Here is a 26324-nt window from a genome sequence, read left to right as displayed (position 1 = left end):
TGTTCCAGGGAGAATTCAAAGTACCTTATTCTACTTAAAAAATCCCTTCATCTGTGGATTTATAGTCCTGTACTGATGGCCAACAAACCCCCCTGCTTCAGGCATCTGGCCCCCAGTGGGAAGGATTAGGTAGACAGCCTTCTTTTCTTTGTGAAGCTGTTTCATTAATAATGAGGCTTTAAAAACATTCAGGAAAGATGGAAGTGGACCAGGCACTTGATGGGATTATTGGACCTACGAACCAACCTTGAAGTCTCTTGCTTCTGGTCTTCCTGTTAAGGTAGATAAGTGTCTGTTGGTGGGGGTGGGGAGGCAGTGGTGGGAATACAGCAAACCCAAGGCCCGAGAAGTGAGGGCGGTGGGCTTCGTGAGACGCAGTCTAACAACTGTGGAGTGAGACAGCCTGGATCCCAAGCCCAGCCTCCCTGCCGCCCAGCTGCGTGGCCTTCAACAAGTTGCTTTATTTCTCCGAACCGCAGCATCCTCCTCTGTAAATGATGGGTGACAACAGCACCTACCTCAGGACCAAACAAGACAATGTGAAGCACAGCACGCAGCACATTGTTCACATTCGGTAAATGGGAGCTGCTCTTTTGCCGTCCCCCTTACTGCAGGTTCCCCAACCGAGTATCCAGCAGCTGAGTTGTTCTCCTGGGTCCGTAGCACCGCATGGTGGGCAGCTCATAATTCTGGTTAAGGGTGTAGGCTCTGGAATCACATTGCCCAGGTTTTAGTCTGTATGACCCTAGGTAAGTAACGTAACCACCCTGTGCTGCAGTTTACTCCCCTGTAACATGGAACTAGAGATCTACTTCCTAGATCATAGGGAGGATCCCACAAGAAGCTAAATATTTAAAAACCTAGAAAAGAGCGTGGCATGCAGGAGACACTCAGTGCATGTTAGCAGGGTCTTTGAATGCCTAAGGTTTAAGAACATGACAGTCATTGCTTCCTGAAGACATGACTGCAGTCTTGGTTTGGACATAAGTGGCATCCCCAATCAGGATGGAAGATCAAATCCAGTCACCATGAGAAGAGGATGCCTGAAGTTCTGTCTAGAAGGCGGTGAAAAGGAAGTCACTTCATTTGTCATGATTAACCATTTCCACACCCTTCTTTCCCTCCCTCCTTCCCTCCCACCAGTTGGAACTCATCCCTGTAGACTGCCGGAACTGAAGAGCTTAACTCCATTTGTGGACTTCATGCTTCCCTAGCCCTCCTCCCTGGTCCTCTTACGAAAGTGCTCACTGGGGCTTGCAGGAGGAGTACGTGGTCCTGAGAATGCAGTTGCACGCCAGGTGTGGCAATGGGCGTCCTGATGGGTCAAAGGGGGCAGTGATCTCCCCTGTTCCCGAGACCGTGCTGAGTATTTCCATAATGCACCTCTAATATCCAAGAGAAGCAAGATTTTTATAGCGAAACTGAACTTCTGTTAAGTAAGCTATTTGGGGACTTACTTAATTTCATTGCCCTTGTGGTATCCAGAAATTGTTGATATTGCCTTACTGGGAGGTAGGTGGTGTTCTGCAGGAGGGCTGGAGGGCTAGAGGGCAACACTTCAATAAGCAGAGGAAAGGGTTTTTCAGGGCTTTCTAATGCAACGATGACACTGGCTAATACATGTGTATAAGAGGACAGTAAACATGGGTGGCCAGTCAATGGGAGGATCAGTTGAAATGGGGAAATCGGCAGAAACAAAGGGTGGGAGAGGTGGGCTCCGAGATCCAGAAGCAGGGCTCCTTGGGGCCTCCGCTCTTCTGCCTTGACCAAGGCATGGCTCTGCACTGGGCTGACCATGGACAAGTCTGGCTGGGAAGCTTCTGCATTGCCTGGAAGAAGCCAATATGGAAAGTATTGACACCACCCCCTTCCCATCCCACCTCAGCCCCTCCTGGAGTTAAGAACTCATAAAACGTAAGAGGGGAAGGAAATGTTTAAACATCTGAGAGCCTGTGGATTTAGGGCATTTGTCCTTCCCTTCTCTTGCTCCTATCTTATTTTGAGACTGGGAGTTCCTTCTAGGGAGGCATCTCTGGCCCTGGAGAACTCAAAGGGTGGATCCCAGAGGAGAGGAAGCAGCAAGTGTTGGCTTTGGCTTCGCTCAAACAAGACCTTCTTTTTCGATGATCCAATCCAGTTCTCCAGAAAGGATTAGGCAGGCATTCTGGGCAGAAGAACTGCCTCGGAGGGAAGATTGTGCCTTTGGCCAGCGTGTGCTCTATCTCATGAGAACCAGACAGTAGCAGACGAGGCACAGAAGGGCGAAGTCCAACAGAGCCAAGCGTCCCCTTTGGGCCCTGGTTGGCAGGAGTTCTGATTTTTCTCAACTACCCGAAAGATCCTGTTACAAAGAACAAGGTCAGGCCCAAGTGGAGTGTTCTATCATTTTTTTTTAAATTGTTTTACTCCTATGTCTTTTTTTCTTCAGTGGTAAAATAGAACCTGTGTGAAGTCCTCAACGGCACGAGACTAACATCTGTACTGTAAAGGAGGTGAGATATTGCTGAAGCTCTCGTGCCACAGTCAGCTCAGTCGACACTGCTCATTGCCCTAGTCAATTTTACCAATTTTCCCGTCAAAGGGTTCATGCTGTGGGCCTTAGCTTTAGCCTATTGTTGAGAAACCATTTAATTGAAATAAAACGTGTAATTTGCTTTCATGAACATTTTATCATGCCAAAGAAAACAGAGTAGGTAGTGCGCTCTGCTTTAAGCAAACTCAATATATGAATGGATTGACAAATAAAGTAGGGGCAGATTATTAGCAAAAAGGTTCAATATAATTAGTAACAACAAGCTTTTCTGGTGCATTTTTAAACAATTAGTTTAATCAGTTCACACCTGCCTCACTGTCACGTACATAAGAGCTTGCTTTCTGAGTGCAGGTCTATTTCCTTGGAAGATCTCCTGGTCAAGTGTATTACAACCAATAGGAACAAGAACAAAATAGATGTTCTGATCCCTTTCCTTTCTATTCAGCTTCCATCAAAAAGATACTGGGCTTCCCTGGTGGCGCAGCGGTTGAGAGTCTGCCCGCCGATGCAGGGGACACGGGTTCGTGCCCCGGTCCGGGAAGATCCCACATGCCGCGGAGCGGCTGGGCCCGTGAGCCATGGCTGCTGAGCTTGCGCATCCGGAGCCCGTGCTCCGCAATGGGAGAGGCCACAGCAGTGAGAGGCCCACGTAAAAAAAAAAAACCAAAAAACTGAAGTTATTTGGGCAATTCTTGCCCTAAAGTATGGGTAGAGTTGTGTTAGATACGAAGTGAGACAACAGGAAACATTTTTTAATGAACAACAAGCTTTCACAGAGACTGTCTATATCACATTGTTATTACAACATAGACGAGCTGAAACTTCTTTTGTACAGATTTAGAGGAAAGAAGACCACAAAGAGACATCAAGCATATAGAGGTAGTTGAATAGCAATATGGGAAGGAAAAAAAAGCATTATCTTAATTCCCCTTTCAGCTCATTACAGTGCAAGAGTAAAATGGCTGCTTAACAAACAACTGTAATTACAAACACAAAGACACATTTGCCACTGTTTAAATGGCTTGCTGGATATTTTAATCCTGGCATTACTGGGAACTGCATAAAATGACGGAACTAGTTTATCTAATAAGCTTACGATGCCACATTGAACTATTTGCTCTCCTTTGATTTTGTTGTTGTTTATTATTTTTGCTTTGACTATAGATAAATGTCAAGCAAGTTTTAAAATGATGCATAAGCTACAGTGTTGCTTTGTAAACTTTAAATGGCTACACAGTCACGAAGCAAAAGCTTGAAAATGACACCAGGAACAGAGATTACAGGCACTTCTCTCTCAAGGTTAATTTAGCTCATTTGAAAATACCCATTTGTAAAGGAAAATGTCTTCATTTCACCTCTGGATGTGCATAATCCAGATTATTAAATAGTCGAACAGTGGGAGCTATCATTCTAAGAGGAACCAAACGTGTACATTTTACTTGGCTCCTTTTCCTTCTTTCTGCACTCAGGAAAGGCCACAAATTGCAGCCCATGCAGCTGGCTGCTTCTCAGAACTGTCTTCTATCAAATCAAAACCTCATTCCTCAAGCCCAAGAATGGGCTGAAAATCTGTCCTTTTCCCTTATTTGGGCTGCCTTCTATTTGCATCTCGATTACATATCTCTGCTATGATTCTGCCTTAGGAAACAGAAATGGATGCAAAGTCAACATGTTGGGAACTCAAGGAATGAGTCCCTGAATAAAACTCCCATCTTGGAAATGGGGTTGGTGAGGGGAAACACAGCCCCCAGCGGGTTCCAGTCTATCAACAGTATGCGATCTATTGACAGTAAGAGACTTCTGAGTGCTGTGAACCAGCCTCAGAGCTCCACTGCTCCAACAGCCAGCGACATGGGACTATCTGAGCCCAGTCCGGCTCCACAGGCAGAACTGGAAGGGCCACATGTGCAGTGATTCCATGAGTCCCAGCATGCTGCAGCAGCAAGGGGCTAGAAGCAGTCGGCCTTCAGAAAAGGCAAACTGTTGACACAGTCAGTTCTCTACCCCACTGAGTAAGGAGCAAGCACTCTTTTCTCCAAGTTGTCTACAGAAAATTAGTTTTATCATTTTTCATTTTCTACATTTTGCTGGTTATTAGCTAGCAGCAATAGTACAGTACAAAGCAGAAAGGCATAATGTCTGCTTGGTACCTAATATATATACACACATGTACATATATACACAAACACACTCATATATATATATATATACACACACACATCTATATACATACACACACACACACATCTATATACATACACACACACACACACACATCTATATACATACACACACACACACACACACATACACACACACAGAAAATAACCTACTAGGAAAAGACTAGGTAAATCACAATAAACAGGAAAATTAGCTGAATAAATGGCACTAACTACCAAGGGGGAAGTCTTGTCCTTCTGGCCTAGATTTAACTTTATGTTTTTCCTGTATATACTCTTTATTCCCAAGCTTTGCAGCAAAATCAATTTACAAGTAGTGAAATAGTCATGTCCAACTGATTACCCCATTCAAGTACATATCAAAGAAAGCCAAGGCTTAGCCTTGCACTTTGCCTCCCACCACTACTGAAACAAAAGCTTGCTGTAAAACAGTCCAAATGTGTATCCAGGCTACTGAGAGAAAAGTGCAATTCTGCCTAGCCAAGCTACATTTGCTGGAGTTAGGTCCTCTCTTATCAACGCGAAATATTCTATGATGTGGAATTTTATACATTTTGGAGAGCAGGAAGTGATGAGATGGTTATTCTAATGGAGCTAGAACTTAAGGCTTTCGTTATATCAGAAATTCTAGACCTCCAAACAACACTAATTTTTAGCCCTCTTGAAAGAGGAAAAACTTGCTGGTATGGGATTCTCCCTTATCTCTGACCCTAATTTGTTTTCCAGTCTTTTCATTTTCCCAAACAGACTTGACTCTCAAAGGCATTACATGTAAATATTTCATCAAGTTATGGTCTGAAAATCAGAGGTGTGGATTCCCCCAACCAAGTTTAAAGGAATTGGAAATGGGTATTGTGTGTAAAGGCAGGGTTTTATGCCAATGTAGTCCCCTGATGATATTTGTAACTATGAATAATCTAATCGTAGCTACTATTTGTTGAATGACTCCTATGTGCTAGGCACTATGCTAAGTGATGTATATATATTATCTCATGTAATGTTATAAGAACCCTACATGCAGTATTTATCCCCACCACTTGCTAGTTGACAAACTGGTGCTCAGAAAAACTGAAATCACAAAAGTAACACATCTAGCAATCCAAGACACTTATGACCCTTTTCTTTCTTGCATTTACACTAGACAGTAGGAAATTACTGTCCTAGGACTGTGTTATGACCACATGGTTGGGCACCAGGTGGGAGAGGGAGCCTTTCATTTCCTCCTACCTGAGCCTTGTAGAGTTTGCTTAGGCAGTAACCACACCTATGCTTCCATTCTTTACCAGCCCAGCTGGGCTCCAAACATCAAACCTGGTAACATAATGTTCTGACAACACGGTGTTCATTAAGAAAGTGCAGAAAAGGTTATTTGGTTTCTGCTTACATGAATCTCTTTTTTGTTGCCTGGATCATCTCATTCTCCCTTTTCTGTTTCTGGCCACAGGTGGTGATGGAAGAAGCCAGACTGATTACCTGAGGCATTAACCTCTAGCGGGAACAGAGTGGATGGGCTGTGTGGGAGTCTCGCACTGCAGCTGTCCAGAGTCACATGGGGGGAGGATAATTTGCGTGAAGGTAGGAACAACACGATTCACTTCTTCGCTGTCCTAATCTTTTCACTCTGTCATTATAACACTCCTGTTTTCAGGTTGTCCTGGCACTAAAGAAATCAAACTGGCACTAAGCAAGCTAAACAAGACCTCACTCTTACCCCCTTTACCACTATTCTTCCCCTGTATTGAAATCTTTGGCCCATCTCAGTGAGGAGGAAAGACCGTGTTTAGATAAAATCATGGATTAATTGCTTCCTTTGAAAAGATTTAAAAGCCAAAAAGATAGTTTGAGGGTTTCTTAAAGGGTTCTACCCTCTTTCCTGGCTTCTTTACACTTTTAATAATGAACCGTCCTTCATCAAGTGTTTGCACACACGCTAGCCAGGCCCTGATCCTCAGAACCCTGAGAAGAGGTGAGGTATGGAGGCTAGCTGGGCATGGCTGTGACACGCCAGACTGAAAACCATTACCTCTGAAGGGTTAAGTATTATCCTGCCTGAAAGTCCCATTACTAACTGCCCTGGGGAGAAATTAAGATGTAATTAGATTGCTGAAATAAATGCCTATAAGAGATTGTAATAGAAGACACTCCTCTAATTCATCTCTTGATTCCAGGAAAATAATTCCTTCATCCTGGCTCTGTATGACACATAGAAAATGGATTACTTTTATTGTACCCTGGCTTATTCCACAACCTATGCCAAATCCCTTAAGTATTTTATATTGTTGGATTCAAACTGAAAGCAAAATAGAATCTGTAAGGATAGATGATCTTGGCATGATTCTGAACTTCCTTTAAGCATCCAATTGGATAGATACAAAAATGGTTCAAGAACTGGGATCAAATGTAGCAAAAACTGTTAAAGCAAAAATTGCACATTTCTAGTATTGTTACTTCCCCCTAGGTACATGGTAAACCACATCAATAAATAAAGCAGTATTTTTCAGTAATGCACACTTAAATAGTTACAAACATACATGTAGAAAAAAAGGATATGGTAGTGCAGAAAATAAATTATTAATACAGAAGGATGTATGAACATTATTTTACACAACGCTATATAAAATATGAACCATTTGGAATGACACCTCAAAAGTCAGTGAAATAATGCAGCAACATGATTAGTAACTGGGCATCACATTTCAACCACACAGTCATTCGTCTATGAAAGACAGAAAATTAAAGCAAAATCACTTTAAACTTTGAGAAAATTTTACGTCAAAATCAAAAAAAAATTTTTTTTCTTCTGGGCTCTTAAACAACCTCTGCTGTGCATGTAGTTGTGCAGCATGTCAAGAAGCATCTTAAGAAAGAAAGTTTCAAACAGATCACATTCTTTTGGTCTTTCTACTTAATCTCTTTCTGATCAATAGCACGCTAATGCCTCTGTTTGATGCTTCCTTCTAAGATGTTATTGCAGTTAGGTGTATTTACAAGACGACTCCCCCATGGTGGTGAGGGGAGCGTGGGAGCTCCTTTTCAGCAATCCACTCACTAGTTTTGGTTTCGGGATATAAAGGCCAGGACTCGCCGAATACCGTTCAGTCTGTCCTTTAGGGACCTCATGGCTAGGAACGGGAGCTGAGCTCGGCTTTCCAGTGGAAGAACCGCTAATGTCCACCAGCACCAGGCCGGGCCATTGGGGTTGATCTGCAAGAGAAATGCAATGGGTTCGTCTTATTCCTGTGGAGGTGATCCTAGCCTGTAGGCTTCCAAAGTTGCCAGGAAACATCCCAGGTGGAACTGCTTCCGTGTGTGGCAAGGACTGCTAATTACCCCCCATCTCTATTTCCCTTTATCTTAGCTGGGCATACAGCCACCCAGGGGGTGGGGGTGGGAAGGCTACGTTTCTCAGCCTCCCTTGCAGCTAGGTGAGGCCATAAGACAAAGTCCTGGCTAAGGAGATGTAAAAGGCAGTGGTAAGTGTGACTTCTAGGCCATGCTCTGGGAAAGGGGCATGCGCCCTCATTTCCTCTTTCCCTCCCCTTCCCCTAGCTAGAACACAGACATGCTGATGATCAGTCTTCTTCCATCAGGAGGATGAGGGCAACACTCAAAGGGCTTTGTCAGGAAGGAGCCTGGGTCTGAATGATCTCACGGAACAGGGATGCCCCAGCCCTCCATCTCTATGACTTACACTCTCTATCTAGTTTAAGCTACAGTTATTTTTGGTAGTGATTAAAGCAAACACATCAGTTTCCTAACAAATACACCATACCTTCTAGCCAGTGTGATTTTACAAGCTGAACTATCTACTACAGTCGGCCCTCCATATCCATGGATTCAACCAACTATGGATCAAAACTGGTTGGTTGAATCTGTAGATGTGAAACCTGTAGATGCAGAGGGCTGACTGTACTCATTGCACTACATAATTTTATAGAAGGGATTTTGGTATCCATGGGGCCTCCTAGAACCAAACCCCCATGGATACTGAGAGACAGCTACTCAGCCTCTTCCACCTCTTAGATTCTGTTTAGGCCCTTTGGCCTGATGCATAGAGCATATGGGTCTTCAGTTCTCATGACCCCTTAGGCTTTGCATGTCTCTTACCTCCATTTCCCTGTTTCTGGCTGAAGGCAACAGAGTCCACATATGCCAGCTCACTAAACGGGGCCACGGCTAGCTTCTCCCCTAAAACCAGAGCCTATGATTCACAGCCCCAAAGCACAGCGATCCCACTTTGCAAAAATTCCAATTGGAAAACACAGTCACATAGAAATATATTCCATCCCAGGATTCCTCTAATAAAGAGCTTTCCTGTCCTACAGTGATCCTGCACCAAAATTCTGTGTGTCAGCAGCGTCCCAGGTACACGTTGCAGACATTGGTGACTTAATTTCCTACTAAGCCCCGAATGAGCTTTCTGCCCACACCCTTCAGAAGGTTGGCTTTAGGACCGCAGAGAACCACATTCTACACGCGGGATTGTTTGCTTCCAAACTGGTCACCTGATTCTCCCACAACCTTCACTGCCTCTTTGCTTCTCTGTGCCTCTAGCTCCATTTGGATTCTTTTTGTCCCTCGCTGCAGTCTGTAACGTGTTATCCCTCCTATGATGAGTTCTGAATGTTAGACTGCCATATCCTGAACTGTATTTCCCAGGATCATTAACAAAGATGTTTAAGCTGATGTGAACACATGTGGTGGTTCCTAGGAAACCTCCTGCAGAGGCTTAGAACATTCTTATTAATGGGACCACTGGGGCTACAGCATTGACTCGATCAAACTGGATGGGTTTTATTTTTTCTGCTGCTGCTGCGGCCAAAGCAACAGTCCTAGTAAGAAGTGAAATGAAACCCAAGATTTCGGCTTTCTGTGTCACTGAGCCCTTATGAATCACACAGTGGCACCTGTGCTTTGTCTTGTGGAAGATGCTGTTACCACTGCTGATCGCTATCTTCTGCCTGACTAGGGGAGAATGCTTTCCAGAAGGTGAAGGGGAACATTCAGCTTGACCATGAGGCTTCTCAGAGCTCTGCCGTAGTCCTGAGTCACAGTGGCCCAGAGCCAGGAGCTGGATCATCTGGAAGCAATGGCCTTTCTCCCTCCAACATTCACGATGCCTTTGAATGGGGGCGGGAAAAGGAGCCACCTCTGTGGCCCAGAGAAACCAAGACACTGCAGCGCATTAGGGAACAGACTGGTGTTTTACAGCCTCGGAATGCAAGAGGAAGAAGGGACTTTAGAGACCTCGTCGTCTACCTCCCTCATTTCAGAGATGGGCGAAAAAGTCAGAAAGGGGAAAGGACTTAGCCGAGGTCACACAGCTAGAGAGGTAAGTAGGACCAGTTTTTTGGCATGGAAGTCAGAATATACATATTCTATTTTACTATTGTGATAAAGTCAGGAATGAGTACAGGGAAAGAATCCAGGAAGTTATGGAGGCGATTATGTAGGAACCAGGTCAGAATGTGGAAAGGTGATGGTGGGAAAATATTTGACTAGGATATCTCCAGCCTTGTCCTAGAGAGAGTATTCCCTGACGTACACCAGGCAAACAAAGCTTGGTGAAACTTAACTATCTCCACTTTCCTGGAGAGCTCCAGATCTGCAGCTTGATCTCTCAAATGGACCTGTCCCTCCGGGAAATAGACTGATCCAGTAGAATCTAATGAACTCTTTTCTAGTATAACTCAGCCAAGGGTAAATTTAAGGATTGGGTCAGTTGTCTCAGGAAAACTTGTTCATCCCTGATGAGGACAATGGCAGGGGTCTGGACCTGCAGGGCTAAGCGTGGAGGGACCTGGGGGTGAAAGGTTTCTGTGATCCTGCAGTTGGAAGCCTGTAAGGCGGCTGGCCCTAGCTCCTCACTCCTTGCTCCTGCAGCAATCAGGGAGAGAGTTATGAAGCCTCCAGGAAGTGGCAGCCTTTGGTCTCAGCTCCCTAGGTACCCTTCTCTTAAGCCTGGCCTTTTGTGAATCCTGTCACCCTAACACATCATCATGGTGGGAATCTGGACTCACAATTAAAGGTTCTTCTGTTGATGGTGCCTGTGTTCCCATCCTCTCACTTAACTAATCTCTTAAAACCTATCTTGGATCCAAGTTCCTACTGCTTTACTAAAGTTCCTCCAGTTCTGATGTGGGGTCCTTTTGTTCTCACCCATGATGCCTACCGCCCAGTCGAACAAGACCGATTCGGATCCATCTTCCTCTCTACGCTAAATTTGCTGGGTGGAAACCACACACACATCTAATCACAAACCCCAGGCTCTCTCATCTGGTGGGGGTGACTGATTACAAAGAGACATTTTTATATACCTGGGGATCAGCATCTTTCTCTGGCATTGGACCAAAATGATTGAGTATCCGATTCTTCAGAGATGATTTGAGTGAATGAAACCATGACGACGCTTGCTCATAGACACAGTTATGTAATCCCATGAGCTCAGCACAATCCTCTCCTTGAACCTGAAAGTATCAAAGTGGAAGTGAAGCATTCTGTACCTTCTCCCTCATGCCTAGAGCCCCTTTCGACACCTGCCTATTTGAGCATCCAGCCTGTCATCCTACGGGAAGACTCACCCTTCTGGCTTTCTCCTGTGTAGTGTGTGAAAGGCTCCTCAGCCGGAGGATGGACTGTGTGTAAATATTGCTGAGGGTGGAGGACAGAGAAAGGTTCAGCTGGGTAAATGAGCTGAAACAGCCAGACATATAGAAAACCAGTGATGCTAACTGGCCTGAGTGGAGGCGTGCTGTTAAACTAGGTTGTGCTTGTTCACGCCTCTCTCCTTTTCATTGTTTAAACATCTGCTTTCCCACTGCTCCCCGGGAAGAGAGGGAGCAGTGTCTGTGTCTCCGTATGTAACTTTATCTTCCATGTCAAATACATTTATTCGTTGAGCAAATGTTTATTAATCTTGTATTGTGTAGTGAATGTAAATATAAACACTTACGGGATTATTTACCCCTTCTTCTACCCGTTAGTTCAGAAAACCAAGGATTAACTGGACATGTCATCTTTCTGCCTTATGGGATGATGGATTATTGGGAAGGGCTCTTGGCCAGGCTGCAGAGTTAAAAATAGACATGTGCATGTGAATCTACAATTATCTCAAAAGAAAAAGGTTTCAAATATAAATAAAGCAAAAAATAAAATACATATGTATAGATCCAGCTCCAGATCTTGGTATCCCTGGCAGAGACCTAACTCCTATGCTGAATGGGCCCCAGGGTTGGCCTGGCTTGGCATCTCTTATGCATGAATATAAATCAGCAACTAAGCAGGGAAAGCCCAGACAAGGGGCGCAGTCACTGCCATTCCACAATCGAACAGCAGCCTGGCAGCATTCAGTGTGGCAGCAGCAAATCGGTGAGACATCCCAAGGCCCCCATCCATGCCCAGAAATCCTTCTGCAATCATCTTGGTCTGCCAAGCTACGGGGCTAGCTTGGCTTCAGGATTCGTGGCACTGACCACCCTCACCTTTTGGTCTTCAATGTATTCGATGTCAGCTGTGTTGTAACCATCCCGCTGGCCCTGATGGAGGACCTTGAAGCGTCTCTTGCCTATGCTGTCGACCACTGAGCGGCCATCAGCAAAGAACTGAACATTTCTGATCTCTAGGATGCAGCCATATTCCGCAAACCTGTTTATGGGGAATGGACTCAAGAAAGTAAATTCTTGATGAGCTGTTTCCCTGGCCTGCGCACCTCCCCCCATTTTTATAACCCCATGTTGGGCCTTGAGGGACTTCTGCCTTCTTGCCTGTCCCAGGGTCTATAGCTGCAATAACACCACAGGCAGTGCCTGTATGAGAAAAAATTTTAACGTGTAACTGCTACCATTTATTGTACTGTGCTCATATGTGCACTATTAACTCACCAATCCTCCCAACAAACCCAACGAGGTAGGCACTATTATTGTACCCACTTTACAGATAAGGAAACTGAGTCACCGAAGGTTCAGTAACTTGCCCGAAGTCAAACTTGCTCCAAGGATGGAGCCAGAACATGAACCCAGGCAGTTTGACTCCAGGGACCACACTCTTATAAAACACGTTTTAGACTATATACCACCTGTTTAACAAAAGGTTGATCCTGGGGTTCCTTTAAACAGGCAGCCTCTCACACGGTAAACTAGGGGCCAGAGGGACCCTGATCCTTACAAATGCTCCTGGGAGGGCCCCAAAGTAAAACAAAAAACCCTTTCCACCCAACCTCCCTTTACTTGCATAGCTCCTCACTTACCTTTTGACAGGATCTCCAAGGCACATGCCAAACTGTCGTGTGCCTGTCTCAATGCATCTACGAATCATCAGACGGTAACAAGGCTCAAAGATGTGCAGGGGACAAGGAACCGTGGGATATGCCATGGTACACACGAAAATAGGCACGTTCTTATTTAAGCTGTCAGGAAGAGCAAAGGACATGCATCTCACAGCGTTGAAGCAGAACACAGAAAGGCTGGTCAAATTTCACCATGTGGTTCCCCCGCAGGAAGGCAAGGAGACATCAGGTTGAGACTGATAAAAAATACTAAAATGCATCTGGTGCTGTGGGCTGAATCCCATTATCCCGTGCACAGGTTAGCCTAAGGGCTACGATTAAAATTGACATTCTACACATTCTAATTTGGGTAATGAAGTTCTCTAGTACCTTAACATTGTCGGTGATAGTTATACCTCATATTATTCTTTCTTTCTTTCATGCTCTCCACTCCAAACAATCTCTCCAGGTGTCTTGCTGGCAGTATGGGGAAGGGTGGTAAAAGTGGACCCAGCTCTCCAGAGGAATGGTGGGAAAATCTCTGCAAGACCCCCGTGAACATCTCACATATTTGCAAAGCCCCCAGAGGATCTGCATGGCAGGCCCAGCTGGGAGGAGGAGGGAGCAGTGGAGAGGCAAGAGTAATCTAGCCCAGTGATGTTCAAACACTCCTGTGTGTGCATCAGAATCACCGGAGGCCCTTAAACGCAGACAACAGGCCACTGCACCCCCCCAGAGACACTGGTGCAGTAGCTCTGAAATCGATACCTACGAGTCTGCCTCTCAACATGTGCCCATGAAGACTCAGACACATGGCCTGATGGGGAACCACCAATCGGGCCAGCTCCTCCTGGATCACTGTTATTTTATCCAATACAGGGACATCTGAACATAAACTTACCAATAGATATATAAGATCATTTGCCCAAATCTCAAAAGGATTAAATTTAGGATTCCTTTTAAGAGAAATCCACCTAGTATATTCCAGTGTTTGTCAATCAGACATTAAATGGTATTTGAGAAGAGGGCCCAGAGAGACTCAAGGTGAACTTAAGAATCAGAAATAAAGATAAACATGCCTTGAGTAGATCTAATATGTTAATGAGCAAAGAACAATTTCATTTCTGGCTCCCCAGCACAGCGTGTTATTCAAAGTGAGAGGCACAAACGAACTGGTGGCAGTTTAGAAATGTTCTCTACAGGGTGAGCATAAATCCACAACAGCTTTTGCCGTCGGGAACTTTGCCCCCAGAATGCTGTGAGAATCCCACCAGGGATGGGGAGATGGGGGGTCAGCAGTATGAGAGACAGAAATCAGTGATTTCCTTCCTGCTTTTTCTGCTAGGTGAGTTGTTCTTCCGGCCAGGCAGAGAGCTTGGAGCCTTACTTCTTTCTCCACCCCTACTCTCTACCTCTCACAATACCTGTGATGGAAGAGGAAGCATAATAACAAGCAGCATTCTTACTATTGCTTTTAGTAAGTGCTTACTATGCACTAGCTCATTTGATCTTCATAACAAGTCCAAGTCTGTTATTATCCCCAAGTTACAGATGAGGAGATTGAGGCCCAGAGACGGTAAGTGACTTGCCTAGGGTCATGAAGTATACTCACTTTGTGGCAAAACTGCATCATAAGCCCAGGTCTGGCTGATATCAAAGTTCTTAACCTCATAGAACCTCCTTATGTACCTGAAAACCGTCTTCTGGATACAGCTGACCCTTGAACAACACGGGGGTTGGGGCGCCAACCCTCTGCCCAGTTGAAAATCAGCATATGACTTAGAGTCGCCCTCGGTATCCGAAGTTCCTCTGTATCCGCGGTTCTGCATTCGTGGATTCAACCAACCACGGATCGGATAGTGTAGGACTATGATATTTACTACTGAAAAAAACCCACGCATAAGTGGAACCGTGCAGTTCAAATCCATGTTGTTTAAGGGTCAACTGCACTTCATTAAGCCCCCCTGATTAAATTATTCCAATAATTTGGTATCCGTGATACCCAGTTACTAGTGCCAATATGTGACCTGGTCAGTGGTTCGGCTTAGGTTTCTTCAGTGGATGCTGGTAAATGAACAACTCGCTTTCTGAGGATGGAGCGGGTAAGCCCTTGTTACAGCATTTGCCAATTTCTGTGGTGTTAAATACTCTCACTGTGGTCAATTTCAAGCTACCAACATGGTATCACTAAATGAGGAGTTAGGAGGGAATGTACACTTTCAGTTCTATGACCTGGTATGAGTGAAACTGAAAACAGCAATGTGCATATGCATACTTAGAAAGTTCTTCCATTTCCTCTTCATAAAGCCTTCTTCGTTCCTTGAGTTCTTCTGGAAGGAATTTAGCTATTAGCTCTTCCATTATGACATTTTTACTGTATTTTCTGGATGCCAAGCACTATACGGGGAACAAGGCAATTAGATATTATGCAGTCAACAGAAAAACACAAACCACTTCTGATGTAATCAGTAGAACAGTTAAATGTCCCACATATGGGAGTAATTTAGACCCAGCTGATACTATCATAATGTATATATTCTCTGGAGGTTAGAGTTTAGCTTAAAAAAACCCCACATGCAATGAATTACTTTTATAATTAGAAAAATTATTTTAAAAAGGGGAAAAGACCTGCAATGGAGTTTTAAAAATGTCATAGCTTTCCTACAACGCTGAAATTGATTGAGATCATGTTCTTGTCAAAAAAGGGAGAAAATCCTTTCCTTTCCTTTTTCTGACTATTGCGTTTATAAGCTCCCAGAAATGGTCTCCATCTGGGATATGCTGAAAGTCCGTGGTCAAAAGGTTCAGGGAACTAAAAAGCAATTTTCAATTATTGATCCTTTCCTGCTGTGCCCCACTCCCAACCCCACCCCAGTGCCTGGGCTTCGGGATATTTCAAGTCTATATATTATACATAGTTTTTTCTCCTCTAACTTTAGTTTTAAAAAGAAAAGCGATACTGGTGATTTCATTTGCCTATTTTTTTTATTATACCGTCTAGGTATCACTGGATTTATGTTATAAACCCTGATTTCATAACCTAACTCGGGCTCAGTTGTCAATTGTCACTATTACTCTCCTCCCAAACCCCCTAGTCCGTGCATATCCAGGGATCTGCAAGGAGTGGGTGTTTGTGTGAACCAGGCAATGGGAACGAAAACATCTGCAGAGAACTGCTGGCTATGGAAACCAGCCACACAGACCCAGCAGGGGGAGCTCCTGAGTATAAAACGGCAGGCTTCAGACATTTTTTTCCTTTCCCAGTACGGGCTACGTCTGCCTATTCCGCAGTGAACATGATCGGAATAAGATATTTCTCTCTCTGGAAAATGGTGCAAGTGTGACCCTGTGCGAAGACACAGAGATAGATGGGAATATCTTCTAGCCCCTAAGTCCAGGACCTCACAGCCTCTGCCTCCACGATGCCTTCTCAGCCACTGCCATTGCCTGGCTGCAGAAAAACCGGCTGCTTTGACCAGTCCCAGTCTTTGGGGAAAAGCAATGACTCAGGAGGTAGCCTCTCCAAGAAGGAGGTGACTCCTCCGCTGATGCTGAAACAAAAACCCAGTAAAGGTACATACTAAAATTTTAACGGTAGATTTTCCTTCTTTCTGTTAATCTGAATGTTGTAGTGTTGCCACAACACCAATGTATTATTGAAGTATAAGGACCATGGGCTTCTCACCTACAATCAGGACAGCAAATACCACCTCTTCACCTAGGCCAGATATGACACTGACCCTGCCCGGCAGCCCAATACACAGCCTCAGGGCTATCCTGGATGATTATTGCACTCCCTTCCCTTAATTTAAATGTTGGGGTGTTGGGAAAGCTTGACACATGACTCCTCTGGATCTACATTCACCTAGAGGTAGCCTTGCATCATCTCCAACCTCTCCTCAGGGATGACAGGGGTCAAGGAACATTTATACTGATTGTAAAATATGGTACACAAGTCCCTGGGGTGGGGGGACAAGACGGATGCCCACATCTGCTTGTGCTATAGAAAATTACAGCAAGTCCATTTGAAAGACAAAGGTGGCAGTTTGGGTGATTCATTTTAGAGAATCTGGAAGCCCCAGAGATTTTCCAGCAGACAAATGTCTGCTAATAAGTACAGTGGCAGCTGAGGAGTGGGGCAAGGACCACAATGAAGGTCTGTGAGGTTTTCCTGGGGACCTGGGAGTGATCTCTTCAAACCACAGAATAAACATTGATGATAAGGGGACATCGGAGCTCATCTGGTCCAAGCCCAGGGAGGACAAAAGATTCACCCAACATGATAGTGAATCAGGTGCCATGATGGGATTAGAACAAGAATCCATGTTTATCATCATTTTGATACTTTTGTTTCCAACACAAATTAATTTCACTACTGACAGTTCATAAAAAGCTAGATGTTGCCTCATTTCCCTGGAGGACTTTGTGGAGAGGGGAGGGGTGGCTCTAAGACAGGAGAAATAAATGGTCTGAGGGGGTGTTTTGCTCTAGCACAGTGCAGTGGCTTGGGATCCAATAGGATGCTGTCTTCGTACCCAATTCCCAATAAGCTAACCCAATCAAGAAAGAAAGAACGTTTTACCTGCGAAAGACCATCTTTGCACAGTGGGCACTTCGCATTGTGATCTAGGCATCTTTCAAGGCATTTTAAGCAAAAGGTGTGTCCACAAGGTGTTGTGACTGGCTCATAGAATAATCTGAAATTTAGGAATCAGAAGGCAAGAAAACTGCAATCAGACCAAACATGAAAGACAGAGCTATTCAATGTTCAGGTGTTATAGTATTATTTGGGAAATTCTATGTGCGGGGGTGGTTCTTTTTCCTTTTTTTTTAAAAAAAACCCCTGCTGTTGTTGCAGTTCAGAAAAGCATTTGCTTTTTATTTCTGAGCTGGATTTAAATGCATTAAATTGTGCATTTATTAAAATTTAGGACATAGCTAGATCATTTTGTAACATTAGTTCTAGTCAGTCTCTTCCAGGGCATCCACACTTTTTTCCCTGTCAGGTCCTAGAGAAATGAAGATGAATGCCCAGGGTGTCTTGAATAGATTCCATTCTAAAATATTCAGCCAACCTGTTCACCTGAATATATGTAAACACATAGATAAGCAAACACACACTCCCATATTTAAGTACTTTATATCATATTACACTGGAAAAAGACTAGGCTTATTTGCTAACCTTGATTCCATTTTTCACCTAAGCAATGTTTACAGCCTGAAGGATCTCAAAATTGCACCTGTAACAAACATAACTGCCTTTTATATGGATGGATCATTTTCCTAGGGACAACAGAGTAATATTATTAATGTGCTTACTGATGGATAGACAGACAGACACATACATATATACATGTGTATGTATACACATACTTTAATTAGATCCTATTTTAATTGTTTTGCAGGAGCTGTCTATTTTTTCAAAGCAATCTGAGGATCTCTTAAAAAGCGGTTCTGTACATTCAGAGATTCATGGATTTATTTTGCTTAAAGAAAGGCTCACCTGCAGCAGGACCACTGGATGGGGGCAGCTGAAGATGATGCTTCAGAAGCGGAGCTCGCACTCACCAAGAGGACAGAGAGAAGGGAAAGACGCCTGACCAGCCTATTTTGACCTCACAAGAGTGTTCAGTTGACAGGAAGAGGCTGCAGGCTGCGCAGCGCCCTCGTGTGGCCAGGAGGTGCACCAGCAGCCTGGCCCGCACAGCCAGGCTGAACAGAGGAATCAGAGCATCAGAGCTGAAAAGTACTTGAGAAAAAAATCGAACCCGCCAATCAGAATGAAACTGAGATCCAGAGGGGATGAAGTGGTTGATCTAAGAGTACACAGCCAACTGTTGGCAGATGACATGGAAAAAGAAAAGGTACACGACTTCCCCTTCCAGTAGTGTGCCTTTTCTGTTAGAACAGTGATTCTCAACCCCTGCTGTGTGTGAGAACCACCTGTGTTGCTTTTTCTTTAAATAGCTTTATAGATGTATTATTGACATAGAGGTATAGACTGCACATACTTTAAGCGTACAGCTTGAGAAGTTCTGACACACGTACACACCTACGGGGCCACCTCCACAACCAAGATAATGAACATGCTTGTCACCCCCAAGTGTCTCCTTGTGCCCCTGAGTAAACCCTCCCTCTTGCTCCTCCCCAGACCACCGCCCTCCCACCATCACCTGGTGAACTTAAAAAAACTACAGAGGCCCAGGATCTCACCTACAGAGATGCAGATCAGTTGGTCCAGGGTAAGGGCCAGGCATCAGGATTTGTCGAGCTCCTGGGGTGGTTTTAATGTGTAGCCAGGGTTGGGAATCACTGTATATACAATCCTACTAACCTCTGCGTGGGCGAATCTACTCTATTGGTCTCCAAACCTAATTATCAGAGTCCCAGGTGGAACTTTGAAAACGCAGACGTGGCAAAGTCTCACTGGATAAAGTTTACAATTCAGGAGGTCAAGGGGAGGAGCAGAGATTTGATATTTTTAACAAGCCAATGAAGGTCTGGGCTAGGAGAGAGATTTTTCATATATTTACTGTTTTCTACTTTTTAAATGTTATCAACCTGTTTAAAAAGCAGTTAATTTGTTTAACCGAGTTAATAAATTTTAGTTACTAAATTGGTCAAAAAGTAAAATTAATTTTCAGAAAACCTCTTTGATGAAGGTCCTAACCAGTGTACTGAGGCAAGGAGAAAAAAAGTTTGAGGACTTAAAAGGGGAAAAGCAAATCTGCTGTTATTCACAAATGGTATGATGATGAACTTAGAAAATCTAGAAGAATCTATAGAATGATTATTAGAATAAGAATTGATAGAATTAGCAAAGAAGCTAGAGAAATACACACACACACACACACACACACCCCATTCAACTGTAGCTCTATATACCAGCAACAAGCATGAGAGAATACATTTTTGAAAAGGTGACATTTACAATTGCTTTTGAAAATTGAGTGCCCGGGAATAAATCTAACAAAAGTTTATGAGACGTCTATTGAAAGAAACTGTAAACATTTCATTGAAAGAAAGTAAAGAAGACCTAACTGAGTCCCAATAAAAACCCCAATGGGTTATTTTACTTGTTTGTTTGTTTTTGTGGAACCTGGCAAGTTGATTTCTAAACTTTATAAGGCAAGGCAAAGGGCCAAGAAGAGCTGAGACACTTTTGAATAGCAGCGATGTAGGAGGACACGCTCTACCAGACATCAGAACTTACTATATAGTGATTAAAACAGAGTAAGACTAGCACAAGGACAAATAGATCCGTGGAATAGAAAAGAAAACCCAGAAATAGACCGAGACCCAGATTCTTGATTTATGACAAGTGTGGCGCTTCAAAGCAGAGGGAGGATTTTCAATACATAAATAGCATTCTCAATAACGCTATCTGGGATAGTTGGCTATCCATAGGCGGCAAAGAAGTTGGACTGCCTCTCACACCATACACAAAAAGCAATTCCATGTGGGCTGTAAAAATAAATGTGAAGGGCAAACAGTACAGCTTTTAGAAGACAAGATAGAACATCTTTCTGACCTCAAGGGGGGGAAAAAGATTTCTTAAACAGGACACACACACGAGAAAGCTAACTGTAAATGAAAAGAGTGATCATTGTTACTGCATTAAACTTAAGAACTTGTTAGCGCGTCGAAAGGGGCCATTAAGAGAGCAAGAAGGCAAGCCAGAGCGGGAGAAGATATCTGCAGCACACGTGACTAACAAAGGACTTATATGTAGAACATACATAGAGCTCCTACAAGTCAGTAAGAAAAAGAGAGATAACCCAATCAAAACTGGGCAAAGAGTTACATACGCACCAGCAGACATAAAAACTGTTCATAGTAATGCTGTCCATAATAGCCCTAAACTAGAAACAACCCAAATATCCATCCAGAATATAACTGATTTTGGTCGATTCATACAATGGGACACTATACACTAATGAAAATGAACAAACTTCACCTACATGTAATAACATGGATAAATCTTCATCCTGAGGAAAAGAAGCCACAAAAAAAGAATCCATTCTGAATAATTCAACTTATATGAAGTTTTTTTAAAAATAGGAAAAACGAAATTACACAGTTTAGAGATACATACAAAGGTGTCAAGTTAGTGGTTTCAGTGTCGGGGGGGGGTGTCATGCTTTGGAAGGGGCACACGGGCAGCTTCTGGAGTCCTGGCAATGTTTTATTTCTTGGGCTGAGAGGGGTTCCATGAGTATCCTCTTTACAATATTTTGTTAAGAGAATATATTCATATTTTTACATACTTTCCCACTGTGTCTATTTCACAATTTAAAGTGTTTTTCAAAATTGAGATTTGCAGGCTGATTTTGGGAACTACTGCTGTGATCTAACTCCTAGAAGCAGCCAAAGCAGATGATCTCATTTCCTCAGTAATTTGAGACCTATGAATCCGAATGCTTTTTATACATTACTTGACGACGCTAATGATGAAGACTGACTGATGAATCTGTATCTGCAAAACGATTTTTCTTGAGAATTTCAAGCCTTTTGTTCATTGAAGAATGTAATCCACATACAAATAATAATGATATAGCTGGCCAATTAATTGCAACAAATACTGACAATTAATGAGCAGACGAATGAAACAGACACAGAAGGATACAGCAACTCTTAGCAAGAGCTATGATTAAAATGCTCCTGATCTCAGTGGTCACAAACAAGAATGCTGCCACAGATGCTGCATGATTATTGCTTTGAAATAATTCAAGGTTCAGATGCTTAGAATAGATCATCTTTCAATACTCAACCCACTTCTATATTCAGGCTGACTGAGTAAAGTGACTGGGGAGAGATGGAATATATTTCTCTCGCTATCCTGGATGTGTACAATACTGTTTTTCATATAAATTAACTTTATACAGTCACAGGCAATAATTGGACTAGCTCCATTTTACTATTGAGGAAATTAGGACTCAGACAAGTTAAAGAACTTGTGCAAGGTCACACAGCTAGCTAATAAGTATCAGGGCTTGGGATTCTAAGTCACACGTGAGTCACAAGCCCATCTTCCTTCTCCACTACATGACACAGCCACGACTGTTGTGTTCATCTATATCTAGAACACACACCATCCGTGTATATGTAGGTGCACACACTCACACACACACCCTTTCCTCTCTCCCTCTGTCTCTCTCCCTTCCTTCTCCCCACTGCCAGAGAGAGAGAAACTCTCTCTATGTAGACAGAGCTAGAAATAGATATATACTCAAATCCCTCTCCCTTTTATTTACCAGTTTAGGTAATGATTTCGGAAAACACTTCAGGGGGGCATTTATAAACCAGAGTAGGGCCAGATTTTCTCACAAGAGAGCATTTTACATTGTCACAGTGATGGAGTAAACAATAGTAATAATAAATGCTTTCAGTTAGATGTCAGCCCGGATAAGATGTTTGGCCTGTCTGGAAATAGCTATCTTTTCCCACCAGTTACATCCTTGTATTGTGCTCTTTTGCTGCTATCAAATGAGAGCAAAGAGGGAATGAGGAGGAGGGAGGGGGCAGGGGGAGAGAGAGAGAGAGAGAGAGAGAGAGAGAGAGAGAGAGAGAGAGAGAACTGAGCAGCTAAAACTAGGTTAAATATAAAGCTTTTCATTTCAATTGACAAAGAGGTCACTGGGCCATTAGGTAACTGGTTCAAATATCAAACATTCTTGCTCCACATCTCAAAATATCCTTGTCACCCCAAAAGTCCTGCTCCACAGCAGCCCCAGAGGTGGCCCCCAGGGCTAGGATATCTGGAGCAGGTAAATCCCAAGGGAGGATCTGCACTCACTGAAGACTGAGGGGCAGAGAGTGACTTCCCTCGGCACAGCTCTCCCCGTCCAGCAAGGGATCCAGCAAGGGAAACTCGGAATGGAGACTGGAAAGTTTCTCATTAGCTCACCCTCCAACTGCTGCTCCATTCACTCTCTCCACCATTCTCCCTGAGGAATTTGTAAGCCCCTCGGGACTTTCCCTCTAGAATCAGAACAAATAAATTCACACTCTAACTTGTCTTCTACCAATGCAGCACCACGGCCACTGGATTTCATTCTAGAAACCTGCACAGGAGGTACAAATGTCTACAGTTTCATGACTCGGCAGATTGTTTGAAAATATCTACCCTTAAACCCTCTCCACCAAAGACACATGAGGGTCATAATGGAACGTAATAATAATCCTAATAACAATTTAAAAAAGAAAAGCACTGAAGAGAGGTAGAAACAGGAGCTTTTCCAAGACTGCAATAATTCCAGCTAAAGCATATATTTGAAATGGCCTCTGTCGATATGTGATTTCTGACTTGGAGACAAGCCCTGTTGGAAGGGGAACTACATGCTTTTGAACTAGGGCTACAGTTGTAAGAGCCTTGCGATCAGAAACGTTCTCTAGACCTGGCAGGCTTCTTTTCACCGTAAAGCAGCTAGAGTCCCACCCACCCCACCCCCGGCCCCGGTAACTTACCAGCCCATACAATAACTTCTCCAGGCAGAGATGGGTTTTTGCTTTGAAGTCTCATTTAGAACAGAGGGGCAGGATAAGGGAAATAATGGCTTTTAAACTCAGAGCGAGCCAACTAGAAGGGGGTCTTATCCTCTTGGTGTTTATTTCTTGGACCAAATTTCTAATCCTTCTCTGAAGCTCCCTGTTGAGATCAGGGACAAACAAGATGAAAGGGAGAAAAGCAGAGGAAAGGGAACAAAAGAACTTCAACCTCAGGATTCTTAGCCCTCAGGGAAAACACAAACAGGATGAGTCTGCGTGTTTGATTCTGCGGCCCTGGGATGCCCGGAGGAGTGTTAAGGAGGATAAGTACACCAAAGACCCAGGCTTTCTGAGTGAGCTGAATCAAGTCTATCAAAGGCTGACATCTGAAGGACCACGGCTCACATCGCGGGCTGAGAGCCACAAAAGCGTTATTACCTGTGGAGGCCCATTTGTCTGCTAGGTTGTTGTGAGGGGGAGGGGGAACTGGTTACACAGCCCATCCTACCCTCGCCCACTCCACCTAAACTCAGACAGTATATGGAAGGCTTGCTGCTACCTTCTTTATCGAGTCTGTCTGAGCTTATGAGCAAATCTGACAACTCTAATTTTTTTAAGAGAGAGAAAAAGTATGTGTTCGGGTAATGGCTACCTTACTCAATTTTATTCAGAGGACAAGAAAAGTCATTCCGAGTATGCCTGGGATTGATACGGAAGGCATATGTGCTTGTAAAGGGCAAGAAGACCTCTGAGGAGCCTCCGCTGGCTGGATCCATCTGTGTGGTGGACCGAAAGATTCTTCTTGACCTCTCTTCTCTTGGTTCAACCATCTTAACAACTTTTGTGCAAATATCTCAGCCTCCTTTTAAAGCTCTTTTGGGGGGAATAAGGCACACTTGAGAATCTACTGAAAGCTGTGGACCTCGTCCTGGAAAACTCACACACACGCACACAGACACACACACACACACACACACACTTTTACATATAACTGCAGGGAATTCTTAGATCTATTAGAATCCATAGACAGAACCCCCTCAGGGGTCCGTGGACCTTAAAGCTAAAGAACCTCTGGTCTAGGAAAAAAAGTTAACATTTATTGAGTACTTACTATATGTCAAGCACTATTCTAAGTGTCTTAAATAGATTTTCTCAATCATAACAAGCCCATAGAGCAGGTACTACTGTTCTCTATTTTACTCATGAGAAAACAGTGGCAGAGAAAGTCACTTGCTCCAGGTCAAACAGCCAGTAAGTGGCAGAGCCTCGGTTGAAACCCAGGCACCCTGGCTTTGGAGCAGCTCCTCTTAGCCACAAAGCCATAGCTGTGAAATGAAACAAGTGAAAGTCATTTCTTTGCACAGACCACTACTGTAGCAGTTTCCTTTTTGTGTATGTTGGAGGGTGGGCAGCATGTGGACAATTTGTGTGTCCAGAGGTCTGAGAAAGTAGAGATGACGTGGCAGTGGGTGGAGGAGAGACGCTTGGCCAAGCAGTACATGCCTACTACTGACTACTGTGCAGGGCACAGAACAAAAACTAGTCAGGCCCTCTCTTGGCTTCCAAAGAATAGGCCTGTGGTGCTGACACTGGCCCTTGAGCTTTGAGACCTTGATCAAGTAGCCAGTTGAGATTAGTTCCAGGGTCACAAACTTAAACGCCTACAAGGCGCCCGGAAAGCAAAGCAAATGCGAGAGGAAGGCTGGTGTAAGGCAGTGGCCATGGGAGGGGGGCCGTGACCAACTGGAGTGCGTGTCCTGTCTCAAAACATTCACCTTTCACAAGCCCCCAAATCCCGTGAAGGCCGAACAAAAGACATCCAGCCTGTGCGCCGTCAGTCTGTGACCTCTGAGTAGACCGTTTCCTTTCTACTCTCTAGGTATTTCCAAGTCAGGAGTGCGGGGAATGCATTCTGTAAGCAAGGGACACAAGCTAGCCCGTGTGACAGTTAACGGCGTGATTTCCATTTTGTTAGAACCACGCTTTTCCGTGCTAACCAACCAAGCAGTAGTTCACTAGCAGACAAGTCCCGACTCCAGAGGGGAAGAGCACTCAGGCAGTGACAGTACACATCACATACCTCATACAGAGGGAGCATTCAAGGTCAGAGGCGTCAAAAGATGCGAGTGGAACACTGAGAGCAGGTTTGGCCCCCGGAGCAGCGGGAGGATCTGTGGTTTAGAGAGCAGAAGTCAGAGCTGAACCAACCTTGGTTTCACAAACAGCACTTCTGAGGCAAAAGAACCCCATTATTTTTTCAGCCTGCCACTCTCACCACCTCCCAGAGAATTGATTGAGTGGGCACGTGAGCCACTGAGAATGGGGTACCCTGAAACAGGCGCTCACGGGCTTCCAACAGTCCCATAAAGAGACGCGCAAGTCAGGGACCGTCCGGAGCCCTGGGGGCTTCCTTCAAATGCAACAGGCGCCTCACTCAACAAGCGGCGGCGGCAGCAGCTCCGCGGACTGAGCCAGGCCTTCAGAGCTGACACTGAATCTTGGCACTGCCAGCCGCTCTGGGAAAGGTATCAAGCTGCGGCTGCCGCTTCTCAGATGCCTGCCTACGGGAACACGACTGGGAAGGAGCGGAGTGAGGCCTGATCGCGCTGCCCTTGTCCTACGTTCCCGGAATGGGGATGGGGGTAGCCAGAGGCTGGCCTGGAAGGAGGTGACACCACCGAGGGCATGAGATGTCACTACTGGACGCCGTGCTCTCACAGAAGCCCCACAGGCACCCTGGAGGCGGCAGAGCTGAGAGCTGGGCCCCGTGCAGAGCCGTGGGGCCCTCCCGTGGAGGGTGAGGGACCTCCGCATAGTGGTGAGCCGGGCCTTCCTCCGAGCCGCTTGCCCCCCGGGGAGA

At 44.4% G+C, this 26324-nt stretch overlaps 1 protein-coding gene across 4 annotated transcripts in view; it reads right to left on the bottom strand.

Moving 5' to 3' along the window:
• Positions 1-1717: 1717 nt before the first annotated feature.
• Positions 1718-26324, bottom strand: part of LONRF3 (LON peptidase N-terminal domain and ring finger 3) — a 39988-nt gene continuing 15381 nt past the window's right edge. Inside the window, exons 5-12 of one of the 4 annotated variants that reach the window (XM_027089433.1) lie at positions 25545-25635; positions 17559-17673; positions 15252-15373; positions 12959-13117; positions 12195-12375; positions 11031-11180; positions 7763-7917; positions 1718-1829 (exon numbers count right to left, since the gene is read on the bottom strand). In XM_027089433.1, coding sequence (XP_026945234.1) covers position 1829; positions 7763-7917; positions 11031-11180; positions 12195-12375; positions 12959-13117; positions 15252-15373; positions 17559-17673; positions 25545-25635 — 974 coding nt within the window. In that variant the 3' untranslated portion in view covers positions 1718-1828. Of the gene's footprint in view, positions 1830-3267; positions 7918-11030; positions 11181-12194; positions 12376-12958; positions 13118-15251; positions 15374-17558; positions 17674-25544; positions 25636-26324 lie in introns of those variants that run through there. The other 3 variants (XM_027089431.1, XM_027089432.1, XM_027089434.1) reach the window with 3 other exon arrangements.

This window comes from Aethalodelphis obliquidens, unplaced genomic scaffold (genome assembly GCF_003676395.1).
Source record: "Aethalodelphis obliquidens isolate GAN/ISIS:26980383/991018 unplaced genomic scaffold, ASM367639v1 scaffold66, whole genome shotgun sequence".
Classification (NCBI taxonomy): Eukaryota; Metazoa; Chordata; class Mammalia; order Artiodactyla; family Delphinidae; genus Aethalodelphis; species Aethalodelphis obliquidens.
This window is presented reverse-complemented; position numbering and strand designations above follow the sequence as displayed.